Here is an 18,809-nt window from a genome sequence, read left to right as displayed (position 1 = left end):
TATGTGAACATCTGCCTTTATTGTTAGTATTCCTTGTTCATACTTAAATTGTTAGCAAATCACAAATTAGCACGGCTTTTTCCCCATTGACACAGCTTTATTCCCATTAACACAGCTTTATACCCACTAACACAGCTTTATACCCATTAACACAGCTTTATACCCATTAATACAGCTTTATGCCCATTAACGCAGCTTTATACCTATTAACATTGTTTTATACCTATTAACACAGCTTTATGCCCATTAATACAGCTGTATGCCCATTAACACAGCTTTATACCCATTAACACAGCTTTATACCCAATAACACAGCTTTATGCCCATTAACACAGCTTTATGCTCATTAACACAGCTTTATGCCCATTAACACAGCTTTATACAAGACATGGGCTTATCATCAGATATGGCTTATCATCAGACATGGGCTTATCTTTATTCATGGACTTATTGTCATGCAGAGACTTGTTATGAGACATGGGATTATCATTATACATGGATGAACTTATCATCAAGCATGGGCTTATCATCAGACATGGGCTTGTCATCATTCATGGATTATTATCAGATATGGGCTTTTTTATCAAGTATGGGCTTCTTATCAAGTCTGGTGATATTTTCAAGTATGGGTTTGTTATCAGGTATATATGATAAATACAAAACACCAATAATATACTTGCATTTTAATTTATCTGTTGTGTAAACATTGTAATGAAGCCAATTTTAGTGTAATCTTGTCTATTATTGACCTCAGATAATGCCATTAGTGTAATATAGTCTATTATTGACCCCAGATACTGCCCATAGTGTACTCTTGTCTATTATTGACCCCAAATAATGCCATTAGTGTGATACTGTCTATTATTGACCCCAGATAATGCCATTAGTGTAATTATGTCTCTAATTGACCCCAGATAATGTCATTAGTTTAATCTTGTCTATTATTGACCCGAGATAATGTCATTAGTGTAATCTTGTCTATTATTGACCCCAGCTACTGCCCTTAGTGTAATCTTGTCTATTATTGACCTCAGATACAGCCCTTAGTGTAATCTTGTCTATTATTGACCCCAGCTACTGCCCTTAGTGTAATCTTGTCTATTATTGACCTCAGATACTGCCCTTAGTGTAATCTTGTCTATTATTGACCTCAGATACTGCCCTTAGTGTAATCTTGTCTATTATTGACCCCAGCTACTGCCCTTAGTGTAATCTTGTCTATTATTGACCCCAGCTACTGCCCTTAGTGTAATCTTGTCTATTATTGACCCCAGCTACTGCCCTTAGTGTAATCTTGTCTATTATTGACCTCAGATACTGTCCTTAGTGTAATCTTGTCTATTATTGACCCCCAGCTAATGCCCTTAGTGTAATCTTGTCTATTATTGACCCCAGATACTGCCCTTAGTGTAATCTTGTCTATTATTAACCCCAGATAATGCCCTTAGTGTAATCTTGTCTATTATTGACCTCAGATACTGCCCTTAGTGTAATCTTGCCTATTATTGACCCCAGATACTGCAATTAGTGTAATCTTGTCTATTATTGACCCCAGATAATGCCCTTAGTGTAATCTTTTCTATTATTTATGCCAGATACTACCCTTAGTGTAATCTTGTCTATTATTAACCCCAGATAATGCCCTTAGTGTAATCTTGTCTATTATTGACCTCAGATAACACCCTTAGTGTAATCTTGTCTATTATTGACCCCAGATATTGCCCTTAGTGTAATCTTGTCTATTATTGACCACAGATACAGACATTAGTGTAATCTTGTCTATTATTGACCCCAGATAATGCCATTAGTGTAATCTTGTCTATTATTGACCCAAGATACTGCCATTAGTGTAATCTTGTCTATTATTGATGCCAGATACTTCCCTTAGTGTAATCTTGTCTGTTATTGACCCCAGATAATGCCATTAGTGTAATCTTGTCTATTATTGACCCCAGATACAGCCCTTAGTGTAATTTTGTCTATTATTGATGCCAGATACTGCCCTTTGTGTAATCTTGTTTATTATTGACCCCAGATAATGCCCTTAGTGTAATCTTGTCTATTATTGACCCCAGATAATGTCCTTAGTGTAATCTTGTCTATTATTGACCCCAGATAATGCCCTTAGTGTAATCTTGTTTATTATTGACCCCAGATAATGCCATTAGTGTAATCTTGTCTATTATTGACCCCAGATACAGCCCTTAGTGTAATCTTGTCTATTATTGACCCCAGATAATGTCCTTAGTGTAATCTTGTCTATTATTGACCCCAGATAATGCCATTAGTGTAATTTTGTCTATTATTGATGCCAGATACTGCCCTTAGTGTAATCTTGTCTATTATTGACCCCAGATACTGCAATTAGTGTGATATAGTCTATTATTGACCCCAGATACTGCAGTTAGTGTGATATAGTCTATTATTGACCCCAGATAATGCCATTAGTGTAATTTTGTCTATTATTGATGCCAGATACTGCCCTTAGTGTAATCTTGTCTATTATTGACCCCAGATACTGCAATTAGTGTGATATAGTCTATTATTGACCCCAGATACTGCAATTAGTGTGATATAGTCTATTATTGACCCCAGATAATGCCCTTAGTGTAATCTTGTCTATTATTGACCCAGTATAATACCCTTAGTGTAATCTTCTCAATTATTGAATGCAGAGGCATTAGTAAATGGGAGACAAACAGATGGACCTACCATTACTAAATGGGAATAGTGGGGAGATGTATGTGAGATGAAAGGAGCATTGCAGACATAAATTTGTTTCATAGAAAAAAGTTGAGAGACAAAAATCAAATGAAAGTGTGCATTGCAGACAAATGAACTTGTTGAGAGACAAACATGAGATGAAAGTGAGACAAACATGAGACAAACATGACAAACATGAGATGAAAGTGGTATTGCAGATCAATGGGTATACAGTTAGTATAAACAAAGGTGGAGTGACAAAAATGAGTTACACATTTTTCACATTACATTTACCCATGCATAATGAATGCTCAACTGTAAACTGGATAGACCCAGATCTATCTGTTCATTATGGGACAGTAGATCTGTATGCATGCTGTTGAGGTGTGTAGTATATAAGGATAGATACGGTATAATATGTGAAAATCATATACATCAGAATCAACATCAAGAACATTTTGGAGACATGGCTCACCATGGTATATCACCCTGGTTTTTTATTGATTTGTAGACAGACACACAGACAGACAGGCAGACAGGAATGGTATTACAGTAACACGGGGAACAAGCAACACTATGGGAAATCTACATTTAAAAGTAGAAAACATTTTTTGTCACAAATTAAACTTTCTCTTACACACACACACACACCTACCTTTTGTTCTGAATCTATTCAGCTATTATGTCCAGGAACATATGCCAGCTATGTCTGTCTGTCCAACTGTCCAACTGTCACACATATTATGCATGTCATGTTTAGTACATGAAACACATGCTTCCATCTGTCTTGCTCTGTCAGTCCCTCCTTGCCAGTCTGTCTGTCAAACTCTGACAAGTTCTTGATTAAGGTCCCAATGGATTTCATTAGAAGTTCAACCCATCACTAACCATTAGGTCCCTAATTTGTAATAACTACCACATAGGCACACTTATAAGCTGAGTCCAACTGCAAACTGCACAGACCCATATCTGCCATCACATAGAGTACCTGTAGATCTGGGTCAGTGCAGTTTGTTAGGAATAATCAGTAGAACAAGCATCACAGACCCAGATCTGCAGGTGCATTATGCTATGGCAGATCAATGTGTTTGTTGTTTGCAGTTGGGCTCAACTTAGAAGTGAGTATAGATGGTATAAGAAAAAAATCTGGATTTTAAACTGTTACAAAAATATGCTACCATCATAATAATAGCGATGTGGGAGACCTACATTGTGGATGATACCAAAAACCCGCACCTACTCACAAACGGGTAGCATATCAATGACACTTACAAATTAATGTAAAACAAAACTGTTCTTTATTTTTTCATTATACTGTTTTGAATTTATATAAGTATAGCAATTAAGGCTGGTGTGATTATTTGAATGATTGGTTAACTGATCAATATAAATGTTAAATTGATTATTGCTATAATGGTTATAACTAAGTTAAGTACTTGATGTTTTAGGAAGACATTGTACTTCCATGAAAAGTACTCTTTTACATTCACGGTGGATTAATGTTGCAGTCAAATTTACTGTATGACTAAATTCCTAATCACATATAATATTACTATATGATTAATTGCCTAATCACATATAACGTTACAATGAGTAATTGCCTAATCACATATAATGTTACCTTATGAGTAATTGCCTAATCACATTTAACATTACTGTATGAGTAATTGCCTAATTACATATAATATTACTATATGAGAAACTGCCTAATCACATATAATATTACTATATGATTAATTGCCTAATCACATATAACATTACTATATCATTAATTGCCTAATCACATATAACATTTCTATATGAGTAATTGCCTAATCACATACAACATTACTATATGAGTAATTGCCTAATCACATATAACATTACTATATGAGTAATTGCCTAATGACATATAAATTACCTAATGAGTAATTGCCTAATCACATTAGGCAACATTACTATATTCATTACATTCATTTATTGTGGGACTTTTTTGTAATCACACATTCAAGTGCTGCCTAACTAATTATCTAATCACATATTTCCGGGCTGCTATTTGACTGATCAGGGCTAACAGGGGTGGTGGTGGTGGCAACCAGGCCTATAAGTGGGCCTGGGCCAAACAACACTTTTTAATTCTTTAAAAGAAAAGTTTGTTTGAACAAGAACTAGGAGAGGCCCGAGTGTTTGTTACCCATGGGCCCATGATTACTCTCCACGGGCTGTGACTGAGTGGTCCCAGGCACTAGCCTTTATAGCTCACTGACATCTTATATCTGTCCACATGGGTTCAAGGCTCAGGCCATTGTACATTTTTATGGGATGAGTCTAAACTAATATTGACCCAACCTGTACTTTATTATTGGATGAGTCTCTGTTGTTCATTGTGGGATGAGTCTAAACTAATGTTGACCCAACCTGTTGTACATCGTGGGATGAGTCTAAACTAATGGGGACCCAACCTGTACATTATTGTGAGTTTCTAATGTTGACCCAACTTGTACATTATTATGGGATGAGTCTAAGGTAATGTTGACCCAGCTGTACACTATTATGAGATGAGTCTGAAATAATGTTGACCCAACCTATACATTGTTAGGGATTCTTTTGTGATGAATCTAAACCAATGCTGACCCAGTTCTATTTTAACTAACTGACACATATGGGCATGATAATGAAATGTTATCACCCTTATATCAGAGCCAAGTTAATGTGGTTTATAAACTCTACATACTGGGAAGATATATATTTATGTAAAGTGTTACAGGTGAGGGGCTTGTATAAAGTGTTAACGCTGACAGACTTGTAAAATAGCTTTACAAATTTATCAACCATGGAGTACCTCATATTGATTTACATTATGATCACTGTATATGGTTGATAATATGAAAACTCATGTAGTATGTAGATTTGTAATGATATATACAACACAGTACACAGAAGTTGGTTTCATTACAGAGTACATATATTGTGAAGCTGGCCATGTACACTGGGTACATTTATTGCAAACCAGATTATACATACTTCACAACTATGTTTTGATTGGTTAACATTCATTTTTGTGTTTTCAATAGCTGAAGAGTTTGAAACTATATTATCTGGACAATTTTTAATCAGAGGTCTATATAAGTGGTAGATCTTCATACTTAACACAAACAAATTGACTAAAAGTGTAGAAAGCAATTATTCTATGCATTAAAATTGTGAACAATTATTTCAATTGAAGCACTATCTGGTATTGTATATTGTTCCTGTCATGAGCCAAGTCCATGTTTTATGATGGTGCATTTGATCAGTATAAACTGTGCTACTGGAACAAGTTTTGGATGGTATGTGCATATTTGAAAGGACAGTGCATGATCACTGTCAGAACATTCACTCACAAGAGCCATATAACCAAACACTCCCTGAATTGATCTTGATCACTGAACTGCTTGATGCATTGTAAAAGGCATGATTGACACTGAGTTGATTAAGACTTTGTCTTGTCTCAAGTATTACTTTTGCAGCATTCGCAAAATACCCAACTTAATTGTGCTCCAACTCTGGGTTTAATACTCAATTAATTAAACAGAACTTTAGATAACATGGGTATCCTTACAAGAAATGGTTTGGTGTTTCATGACATACAAACACAAGTATGTTTTTTAGTACCAAGGCAGTTGGAGTAAATTGTTGTGGCAATGATGTACCACAAAAGCTGAGCCTGGGCTGATTTAGTGGTAGGCTTCAAACTTGCACTCTTTCAATCATAAGTCTGGCATGCAGAAAACTGTACTAATGCATTTCCCATGTCCATTAGTTACTTCTTCCAACATATTTGATAGCACATAAGGCCTATTTTACACTCTCCCTCCCCCCAGCAACATAGGAAACTAGAAATGGAAGTTTTGGATGTTGGGTTTGTTTATATACACAATACTGTCACCTTTCTTGTATGTGAAACTATTGGAAAGGTCATTGTCCCAAATAGCAAGGTAATCAGAATATTTGGTTTTTCTCCATAGTGATTATATACCTTTAACAGAGAAATAAAATGATGTCTTATCCATTATGTTTTACTGAGTAAGACAAAATTGCTTGCTTGCATTAGACCTCTTAAAATGGCATATGTGGAATCACTGGATGTCTACACAGTTTTTGCATTGCAGGTGTGTATTAGGTTATGTTTAGCAAATTTATGAGGAAAAATAAATGTAGTTAAGTTCATAGAAGATATCCACAGCAGAGATCAAGGTGATTCAATCCAAAATATTTTACCCACATTTTGCATTTGTTGTTTGAAAATGTTTCAGTTTTTACAATTATCATGTATAGTCCAGACTTCTTTATTTTTGATGATCTTTAAAAGAAAAGAGGAAGTCTTTGAAACCAGACTATTATCCAGGCTGTTATTGTTCTTATTCTATATAATTTTACTTAAAGCTCATCACATGCATACAGCTTATGAGACAACATTTTTTTTGGTTTCACTTGCTCATTGGAAGGCATTCAGCCAATCAGAAAATGCTATTTTAATTCACTTACTCATTGGTGGAATTCAGCCAATCAGAAAATGCTATTTTAATTCACTTGCTCATTGGTGGCATTCAGCCAATCAGAAAATGCTGTTTGTTAATTAGAAGAGGCAGATTACTCTATGTCATACCCTTTAAATAGGAAGTTGTATAAAATTCATCTTGATTGCAAGTTTTATTTCAGACTTCATATTCATCCCAAGTAGCCTGTTCTGTTACTTTCTAAGACTTTACAAAGTTAATTTAGAGTAATTTTGCATGTAAATTTAGTAGATCATCAGTAGATAAATTTAATAGGACAACAGTATGTAAATTTAAAAGGTATTTATTATGTAAATTAAATAGGGCATCAGTATACAAATTTGACAGGGTATCAAGTGTATAATTTAAGTATGGTATAATTAAACTGTGCAAAGTAAGACAACCTCCAGTGGTGGTATAGAAAGCATCCATTGAGAAAATAAGATATTAATGAACTTAATACATGTATTTAATTATTTCATTAAATATAGGTCACAGTAACCTAATTTTATGTGGTGTCTTGCTATTTCTTTTGACAAATCTACATAGCAAATTGCATGATGGCAGGCAATAGTGTCCTACAAACTGAGCACAGAGCAAAACTTGAAACAAATTTGTGGAGTGTGAAATATGGGTTGCTTTGACCTAATTTTGTTACATTTTTATTAATGACCCATAATACTTTCAGTTTCATAAATGTGAGTAGATGTTTGAAAGAAGCTTAGTCAAAAATTATCATTAACAGAACTATTAAAAAAAATCATAGCAGCATCAGTAGTTGTTTGCAGTCAGGCCAGTGCAATGTAAAGGTCAGGCCAGTGCAATGTCAGGGTCAGGCCAGAGCAATGTCAAGGTGGGGGTGGTGTCGAGAGAGAGAGAGAGAGGGAGAGAAACGTGGGTGTGGAATGGGATATATAAACAACGATGTCAAATTTAACTGTATAAATGAAGCAAGATGATGATATTATTGTTTGTACATGCTAATGTTTATTTATTTTACTGGGTTAAGTGTTGTCAATGAAATCATTAATAACTGAATGATCATTGACATCATTATTGTTACTGTAATGATCCTTTAATTTGAAGTATTATATTTAACTTAGAATGTAATGTATAATTTAGATTTGTTATACGTTAATATGAAGTATTAATTTGAACTTAGAATGTAATGTATAATGTAGATTTGTTATACTTTTAAGTTGCTAGAATGTTCTAACTCTAACTCAAAGAGTTGGAAACATTAATTGTTGCCCATACATTCACTTCAAACATTTTGATTGAAACCAGTTGTCATTTATATTTTCCACCAAGAATAAAATAGTACAGTTTGCATTGATTCCCCTCCTTTAATATTCTTGAAATTTTTCAAAGTTTATTTCTTGTCTGGGAGTATGATGGAATTTAACTACAAGTTGTGGGTCAAATTTGTTCCCTTTGCCTAGTTCATGCATTATACAAAGGCAGATTTAGTGTTAGATTGATGGCTACCTGGTGATTAACATGCATTATACAAAGGCAGATTTAGTGTTTAGATTGATGGCTACCTGGTGATTAACACCAAGTTCAAGATAGCTTTAAAGCACATTTGATATTTCTGCCTGTATCGCCTTACATAAATTGTCTTTAATCAGAGTCAAACTTTACATTTTGATAAGTCAGTATTTCACAGTTTAGCTAAAAAATGCTCACCAATGTACCTGGGTGACAAATTGTACCCAGGTGACAAGTTGTTTGCTTGATTATTGTGTTGTTGTATGTGGTGTTGATAATTGTGGTGTACATAATTGTGGTGTTGTTAGTGCCAAGGTATTAGACCAAGGAATAGCTGAATTATCATTCATTTAACATGAACTTGAAACATTTTGAAAAAATGCAGTAGCCATTAAACAAGGAGAATTTTACAAACTTGAAATACTCATCGTTCCTTGGTGTTTATCTTGATTCAGGTAGTGGATGGCCAATTGTTAATCAAAACTCAAAAGCCACTACAGCCACATTTGATCCCTTTATTACTTATAGTACCTCAAGAAAACATCATGCACTTAGCAGATTTCAACAATAAATTAATTAATGAACTGCTAGCCACTAGCCTTAATCCCTTTAAGTGGACATGCATCATTGCACTGGTTGCAACAATTGCTGGAACATTTCCCACTAAACTGGTTTGAGCTGGTTTTGGAAACACGCAAACACACACACACACATGCACACACACACACACACACACACACACACATATGCACACACACACACACATGCACACACACACACATGCACACACACACACACACATATGCACACACACACACATGCACACACACACACACACATGGTATTTTTCAATCATATGTATCTTAAAACCATGTGAGCACTAGCTTAGTAATACAGGTAATCTGTTCTCTATTCATAGGTCCCATGCTTTGCTTTGTAATGGTTACAGATTTTGATAGAAGTTTTGATTGATTACTTGGATTTACTTTGCTTGCACCCAAAATGGCATGTGTGACGATTGAAAGAAGTATTACAAGTACATGTAGATGATTTTCATAAGGGTAAAGAGCATACGTGGGGATAAATATTAATAATTTTACTAGTCTCTCGGCATCTTGAAAATAAATTTATTCATTTCATCTGCACTATTGATATTTTCCATGGCAAATTATTGTGTTTTTTTTACATGCCCGATGGGCACCTCACTTGGAATAAAAGAGAGGCATAATCTGAAATAAGAGGGCCCTGGGCATTGGGCTATCATATTTTTTGAGCACTGAAACTGAAGAAATACATAAGCCATTGCAGTCATTTCTTAGACTTCACATGGAAACCTTCAAGCACCAAAACCAAGAACAGAGCAATTTAAAAAGAGCTTCCAATACTCTGGTACAGTTTTGTGGAACAAGCTAACTCCACTACATGTAAAATATGCTGAAAATATTAATGTATTTAAGAAGTAATATCATGAGTATGCATGTGTTTCTAATAGATTATGGAATTTAGTATTTCAATACTGAACACATTAAAATGAACATTAATTATTGTTATCTTTCATATATAGCACTTTATTACACTCTTCATAAGAGGGCCTCCAGGGAGAATTGTCCTTGACTAAATGAATCCCCTTTCTGTAAATAAAGTATCATTATTATTATTATTATTGTTATTACTTTCACCCAAATGCAGTCAAATGATGCTATCCACCATCAAATAAGGGGCTACCATTACTAAAATCCGATTAGCCATATAACAATGCATTGGCACCACATAATCATTGCATATTCTTGAAGTACATTTGGGACAACACAAAACAGTGTTCACCTTTTAGGATAGTGTTAGCACTTAAGGAGTATTCTATATTTGCAGTTTAGCAAATTATGTACAGAACCACTTTTTTTTGTAATGATTTTGCCCACCCTGTACATTTTAACCGTAGTTTAAATCCAAGTCCAGATCTGGGTCCCAGTTTCAGTAAAATTTCTCAAATTAGTTTTCGCTAATTTGAGATTTTACATTTATCTGGCTTGTCATAAATCTTATGCTCTCTGGATATAAATCAGAGGTAGCACTGTGAAAAAATTTTAACACTAAAGTTCACAAATTCTACATCATCATGGTGTTTTATTCTTGGAACAAAAGTTGAGAATTTCCTAAGATTTGATGACAGTTTTTTTTCTTCAAAAAAGTAAAGAAGTTTTTTTTAAAAAATTCTAAAAAAAAGAATTTGAGATACCTTAACTTTATATTATTCCCAATAATAGTTAAAATGTTTAATGAAAAATTAATTGTTGCACACACAGTCATGAGAAAATATTATAAAAGAAAAATTAATTTGAGGAAGAAAGTTACTATAAGTGGGACCAGCTCTATCTCATTGACAGTTAAACATATCAGACACCAACATGTATGCTACTGGCATCATGGAAATTAAAGTTTCCTTTATGGGAATCATGAGTGGACTGGTTGTGTACACATATGGACATTAAAGCATACTAAAAAATTTAATTTTAGCACCAAGATTGATTTTGGAAGAAAATATTCCCCTACTTTTGAAAAGAAACAAAAACAAAAACAAAAATAAAAATGGACTGTTTTTTGAAAATGTTAGCCCATTGACTACACATATCAAGTCAGAGGTCAAAAATCAAGTGCTAAAATCAGAGGATCTAAAACAAAATCTGGAGTGCTGGCAAATATGGCCACTAGGTCAGATACAAGTGTAATTGACAGGAACTAGTCTAGATAAACAGTCCATCATCTTCACCTGTCTGTATCCCAGTTAAATCATTTGGAAATAAAGACAGGGTAATAGACAGGCTTTGAAATCAATCATTTTCTTGTTCTTTGATGTAGGTAATATCTTCATGCATAGTGTAACACCAGACACTGCATGCTGCAACAATGGACACTGCATGCTGCAACACTGGACACTGCATACTCTAATCAACTTCAAATGATTTATCAGTTATTGATTTTTGTGCTGGTTATTTTTTTAAATGGATAGGCATATATGTTAAATTTAAGACTTTAAGGGTTGTCAACATTTGTATTTGGAAGATGGTTAGTTTTGTCTTACCTGCCAAGTGAATGAATGGCAGAAAAAGTGGAATATATCAACATTTACCACCCTCGCCAAGGATTTACATGGCAGAGTTGTAACATACATTGAAACACTTGTATTAATGACTCTTGATACAATATAATTTGTCCTTACTGGACAGGTGTCCTTTATGAAGAGGTCAATATTATTATGGATACAACAAAAGGGATAAATTAATAAAATCTGTCATATGTATTGGTGTGGGATAATAAAATCATACCTTGGGGTCAGAATGTGTGTGTGTGTGGGGGGGTAGGAACAAGGTTTTGGTTTATTTATCTCTCAGTTCAGATAATCAGAGTGTGGAGGAGACAAGATGGTGGATAATCAGAGAAGTGTGGAGGAGACAAGATGGTGGATAATCAGAGAAGTGTGGAGGAGACAAGATGGTGGATAATCAGAGAAGTGTGGAGGAGACAAGTTGGTGGATAATCAGAGAAGTGTGGAGGAGACAAGATGGTGGATAATCAAAGAAGTGTGGAGGAGACAAGATGGTGGATAATCAGAGAAGTGTGGAGGAGACAAGATGGTGGATAATCAGAGAAGTGTGGAGGAGACAAGATAATCAGAACCACTGTGGCTATAGAAATACATAGTATCTTTTTATGTAAAGAAATGTATGCTTGATAGACCATCAAACATTTTGTTTACGACAAAAACATTGTTGTAGAGGAAAATTGCTGGCAAAATATATTGTAATTTCAATAGTAAAATGATTGCTTCAAACATCGCCATGGTCATTATGTAATAAACACAATGATATCTCATATTGTCAAACTGTCATACATGTATGGGAATGAGAGAATAAAGTTGTCTTTACGACGAAGTGTCCTTGATAGAGAGGTATCTGCCTTGCAAGTTTCATGGTAGCTGATATGTTTCCTTGTGGTCTTGAGTTTGATCCTGACAGCTGGTATACATTATGATCAATGCTTACCTAGTAGTGACAGTAAAACCATACCAATGTGTTTAAAAATTAAGCTGGCTCCAAATGTCAAAATTAATGACAATACTGGTGTGACATTTTATCAGTAACAGTCGGACTTACGAGTATCCGAATTCTTTGAAAACAGACAGTGTCTTAATCTGTGTTCTATCTCTGACAGACACTGCATTAATCTATGGTCTATCTCTGACAGACACTGCTTTAATCTATGGCCTATCTCTGACAGACACGGCATTAATCTATGGTCTATCTCTGACACACACTGTCTTAATCTATGGTATATCTCTGACAGACACGGCATTAATCTATGGTCTATCTCTGACAGACATGGCATTAATCTATGGTCTCTCTGTGACATACTTTATCTTAATCTATGATCTATCTCTGACACATATTGTCTTAATGTATGGTATATCTCTGAGACACACTGTCTTAACATATTGTCCATCTCTGACACACATTGTCTTAATCTTGGATCTATCACTAAAAAGAAGTTATTGATACCTTGATCTTAACAACAAATTCCTTCTCTTGCTAAACACCTTACTCTGTATAAATCCTCATCTTTAGGTATCCATGGCTTTGATTGACACCATAATCTGTGGAAATCCTCTTCTTTAGGTATCCTTGCCTGCACTGTACACCTCATTCTGGAAAACCTCATCTATAGGTATCCATGGCTGTGCTAGACACCTTATTCTGGAAATCCTCATCTATAAGTATCCATGCCTGTGCTATACACCTCACTCTGGAAATCCTCATCTATAGGTATCCATGCCTGTGCTATACACCTCACTCTGGAAATCCTCATCTATAGGTATCCTTGCCTGTGATATACACCTCATTCTGGAAAACCTCATCTATAGGTATCCATGGCTGTGCTAGACACCTTATTCTGGAAATCCTCATCTATAAGTATCCATGCCTGTGCTATACACCTCATTCTGGAAAACCTCATCTATAGGTATCCATGGCTGTGCTAGACACCTTATTCTGGAAATCCTCATCTATAGGTATCCTTGCCTGTGCTATACACCTCATTCTGGAAAACCTCATCTATAGGTATCCTTGCCTGTGCTATACACCTTATTCTGTGTAAATCCTCATCTATAGGTATCCATGCCTGTGCTAGACACCTCCCTCTGGAAATCCTCATCTATAGGTATCCATGTCTGTGCTAGACACCTCCCTCTGGAAATCCTCATCTATAGGTATCCTTGCCTGTGCTATACACCTCATTCTGGAAAACCTCATCTATAGGTATCCTTGCCTGTGCTATACACCTTATTCTGTGTAAATCCTCATCTATAGGTATCCATGTCTGTGCTAGACACCTCCCTCTGGAAATCCTCATCTATAGGTATCCATGCCTGTGCTAGACACCTCCCTCTGGAAATCCTCATCTATAGGTATCCTTGCCTGTGCTATACACCTCATTCTGGAAAACCTCATCTATAGGTATCCATGCCTGTGCTATACACAGTAGTAGTAGTAGTGGTAGTAGTAGTACTAGTAGTAGTAGTATCTTTTTTACTTTTTTATTTACTGTTTAAATTGAAACTGTTTTGTGAGAGATATATCACTTAATGTAGTAAGATACTTTTATGTGTAAGTGTCTTGGTTATTTTGTATATCCGTATGTGTACATATGAAAGAATATCATTGTGTAATTTTATGCAGTGCAGTGTATGTACTTTTATATATATATTTTTTAATATAAATTTATCTTATGTTACCAGTCTAAATATTGAATTTATTAAAGATAAACAATATTATGACTTTGTTGTTTATTATAAATAAGTGGAGGTCTACAAGACTGGCTAAATGCCAAATATACAGCCTCATTAAACATGGAGTAATAAATAAATACAGGGTTGTTGGTTTCTTCACAGGTCTGCAGTTTTCAGCCTTATTGGAATACGTTTTCCTCTTACACTGGCAGTAGATGATATTTACCTGGTAGATATCTTTGGCTTGGTATTTTATTGTAAAGCAACACAAATTGGAATTTAGTGCCAAGGCAATTGGTGTAAAGTGCCTCCTCCAAGACACACCATGGTAGTCAACTTGGACTGATTAGTTGGAATTCTGTGATCCTGAGTTGATAGAGAAACCTTACAAAATTACTTCATGGTAGAAATAATCAATGCAATTTTATTGTCTTTTATAACAGGCAGACATACTTGATTATTATTTGCTGTGTACCTATCAAGGAAAGTACTTATTATAATTTAGAAAAAAGAAAACTCCACCTAGAATATGAAAACATCTGTTACTTGTGAGTAAGGAGTCTGCACAGATGAAGAGTTGACCAGTTCAGGACATTAACATATAGACAGAACTAGTGTGGTGTCGATCTTTTGCACATCATACATGAAGCATATAGTGTGGTGGTATTGATTTGTTACATATTGTACATGAGAGAACTAGTGTGGTGGTATAGATTTGTTACATATTGTACATGAGAGAACTAGTGTGGTGGTATAGATTTGTTACATATTGTACATGAGAGAACTAGTGTGGTGGTATAGATTTGTTACATATTGTACATGAGAGAACTAGTGCGGTGGTATAGATTTGTTATTGTACATGAGAGAACTAGAGTGGTGGTATAGATTTGTTATATATTGTACATAAGAGAACTAGTGTGGTGGTATAGATTTGTTACATATTGTACATGAGAGAACTAGTGTGGTGGTATAGATTTGTTACATATTGTACATGAGAGAACTAGTGTGGTGGTATAGATTTGTTACATATTGTACATGAGAGAACTAGAGTGGTGGTATAGATTTGTTACATATTGTACATGAGAGAACTAGTGTGGTGGTATAGATTTGTTACATATTGTACATGAGAGAACTAGTGTGGTGGTATAGATTTGTTACATATTGTACATGAGAGAACTAGAGTGGTGGTATAGATTTGTTACATATTGTACATGAGAGAACTAGTGTGGTGGTATAGATTTGTTACATATTGTTCATGAGAGAACTAGTGTGGTGGTATAGATTTGTTACATATTGTTCATGAGAGAACTAGTGTGGTGGTATAGATTTGTTACATATTGTGCATGAGAGAACTAGTGTGATGGTATTGATTTGTTACATATTGTACATGAGAGAACTAGAGTGGTGGTATAGATTTGTTACATATTGTACATGAGAGAACTAGAGTGGTGGTATAGATTTGTTACATATTGTACATGAGAGAACTAGTGTGGTGGTATAGATTTGTTACATATTGTACATGAGAGAACTAGTGTGGTGGTATAGATTTGTTACATATTGTACATGAGAGAACTAGAGTGGTGGTATAGATTTGTTACATATTGTACATGAGAGAACTAGTGTGGTGGTATAGATTTGTTACATATTGTACATGAGAGAACTAGTGTGGTGGTATAGATTTGTTACGTATTGTTCATGAGAGAACTAGTGTGGTGGTATAGATTTGTTACATATTGTGTATGAGAGAACTAGTGTGGTGGTATTGATTTGTTACATATTGTACATGAGAGAACTAGAGTGGTGGTGTTGATTTGTTACATATTCTGCTGAGAGAACTAGTGTGGTGGTATTGATTTGTTACATATTGTACATGAGAGAACTAGAGTGATGGTATAGATTTGTTACATATTGTACATGAGAGAACTAGTGTGGGGCTATAGATTTGTTACATATTGTACATGAGAGAACTAGTGTGGTGGTATAGATTTGTGACATGTAACTCAGTACTGTACTATTGTTTCAGACTTAGTTAATCAGATTTATGTCCAGATCACAGAGTGGTATTGAATTTTTAGTCTGACTAAGACTGATATTTCTTTATGTTGCTTAGTTACTTTAAGGCTTCTTTTGATACAAATAATGCCAGATTGTATGGTCATTCCTAAGTATTATTAATAACATTAGTATGTGCATCCATTTTAAATCTAATGGACGTTTTTTCTAGTATTGTGAAGGACAGGCTAGTTGCAGGAGTTGAAGGACATGCATTTTATTGGATTTTTTTCCCTACTGAATAACAATGTAGTACAGAGCAATTATTCGGTTAAGAAGACAAAAGCCAGCCATTTATTTAGCTACGAGGACAAAAGTCATCATTTATTTGGCAACAAGGACAAAAGTCATCATTTATTTGGTGATGAAGAAAAAAAAGTTATTTATTTGGCTACGAGGACAAAAGCCTGTCATTTATGTCGCTTGAATAAGAAAAGCAGTCATAAAGTTGCATGGAGTTCTTACTGTTATTATCAAAGTATGGATTTTTGGAAAAGTTATAGGATCATAATAACTTCACAAAAATATAAGTTGTGCTATTAACAAGTTTTGTTAAAAAAATGAATATCTGTCCTCCATGTTATAGAAGCAGTGTTAGATGACAAGGTGTGACAGGTGCCATATTAGTTAACACATTAACCCCTGGTGATGAGTTTAAGCGGCAGGAGGTAGTATCCTACTGCTGAGCTCTGTAGCATCAAGGTCATGCATGACAAACTAAAGTGGGTGGTATTATAGAAAGGTAGACAGATGTAGCTCTACAATGATACCAAAAAATCTGGAATTTCTAGTTGCACTGCAAAATACAGAGGGAAACACCTAAATTTTTTAACCTGATTTTTTCTATCCAAAATTCACCCTTGGTCAGAATCCAATTTTATGTCAGGATTTTAGACTTTTTGGTCTCAAATCTAAGGCAGACTGGTATGAACTGCAAACAGACAGATGAACCTTTGCCAAAAGTAGGATAATATGGGCTTTTGGAATAAAGAGTGGTCTCGATATGAAAATAATGGGTCCAACTTTTACCCTTCTGCTCATGCGCGAGCCAAATAGCCAATGAAAAACAATGTTTCTAGCACAGCTAGGCAGTATGTTATTGGAAGATCACCTGGAAGTTGGTGTTTTAAGATGTATTCAGAAATAGCTTTCAAAATGTGTTTCCTAATCGAATTTCAGACGAAAACGACAAAAACCTCCAGGGTTTGATGTGTTAAAGAGTTTGCAGGCTATTGGTTTCTAGCTAAGGCTTGCTTCACACTTATATCTATATTCCATTTGTGGGTTAGCAGGTTCAGTTATCTGCCATACTATAGAAGTTATGCTAGATGACAAGGTATGATGTGTGCTATATTAAAGAGTTTGTAGGCCAGTGGTAACTATAATGGTTTCTACTAGTCAGGAAGTTTGACATTTCAAGTAGTGACATACCGGTAATTGCATTGGACATAAAATTATATTGTCATACAAAGTCCCCCTGGGGTCAGGTTACCTGTAGGGAATAAAGATGGTAGCATTCCCCATGTGGTCAGGTTACCTGTGGAGTATAGAGATGGTAGGAGTTCCCATGTGGTCAGGTTACCTGTAGAGAATAAAGATGGTAGGAGTCCCCATGTGGTCAAGTTACCTGTAGAGTACACAGATGGTATTAGTTCCCATGTGGTCAGGTTACCTGTAGAAAATAAAGGTGGTAGGAGGCACTTATGAAATTCTTAGTTAGAAAGTCTAATAACTCCACCTTTCCTAAGTAGAGTTGACCAGTAGAAATGTTTGTTTATAACCAGAAATCATAATCTGTCAGTATTAAACCTGAGATGTAAAGCTAGAACCAAGTTGTAGGGGATCATTTATCCAGTTAATCATGTATTCGGTTAACAAGTTATTCAATTAACAAGTTTTTCAATTAACAAGTTGGTTATGGTACTCAGTCAGTAAATTTGGAATAAAATTGCAGTCTTCATTTTTGCAGAGGCATGACCATCAATGAAGTATTAATTTTTTCAAAGTTGAAATGAAGTAGTCACTGTGATGAGAGCATAAACATGGTGTTTAATTGTGTTCATATAAAAGAAAAAGGTGGAGATGATAGAATTCTGTAAAATGTATACAAAATAAAATATAAAGGTAGAATTTGTAAAATTCTTACTTGTTTTCTGTGTACTTTCAGGTTTGCTTATTGAATGTGATTAAGTGAGGCTGATAATGTGGTCAGTTTGCCCAAGAACAGTTCAGTCAGCCTTACTCCCAACATGAGGAATAAGACAGGG

General features: G+C 35.0%; 1 protein-coding gene across 4 annotated transcripts in view; it reads left to right on the top strand.

Moving 5' to 3' along the window:
- The window catches only part of LOC149792052 (semaphorin-5A-like), a 499,542-nt gene that overhangs the window by 299,219 nt on the left and 181,514 nt on the right, over positions 1-18,809 (top strand). For 3 of the 4 annotated variants that reach the window (XM_089970552.1, XM_089970548.1, XM_089970549.1), the window contains one exon: positions 18,710-18,809. This exon is cut by the window's right edge and continues 118 nt beyond it. In XM_089970552.1, the coding sequence (XP_089826678.1) occupies positions 18,792-18,809 (18 nt within the window). In that variant the 5' untranslated portion in view covers positions 18,710-18,791. Of the gene's footprint in view, positions 1-14,796; positions 14,894-18,709 lie in introns of those variants that run through there. The other variant, XM_089970550.1, reaches the window with a different exon arrangement.

The sequence above is a fragment of the Sinohyriopsis cumingii genome, chromosome 9 (assembly GCF_028554795.1).
Source record: "Sinohyriopsis cumingii isolate HCF-2022 chromosome 9, ASM2855479v2, whole genome shotgun sequence".
Classification (NCBI taxonomy): domain Eukaryota; kingdom Metazoa; phylum Mollusca; class Bivalvia; order Unionida; family Unionidae; genus Sinohyriopsis; species Sinohyriopsis cumingii.
This window is presented reverse-complemented; position numbering and strand designations above follow the sequence as displayed.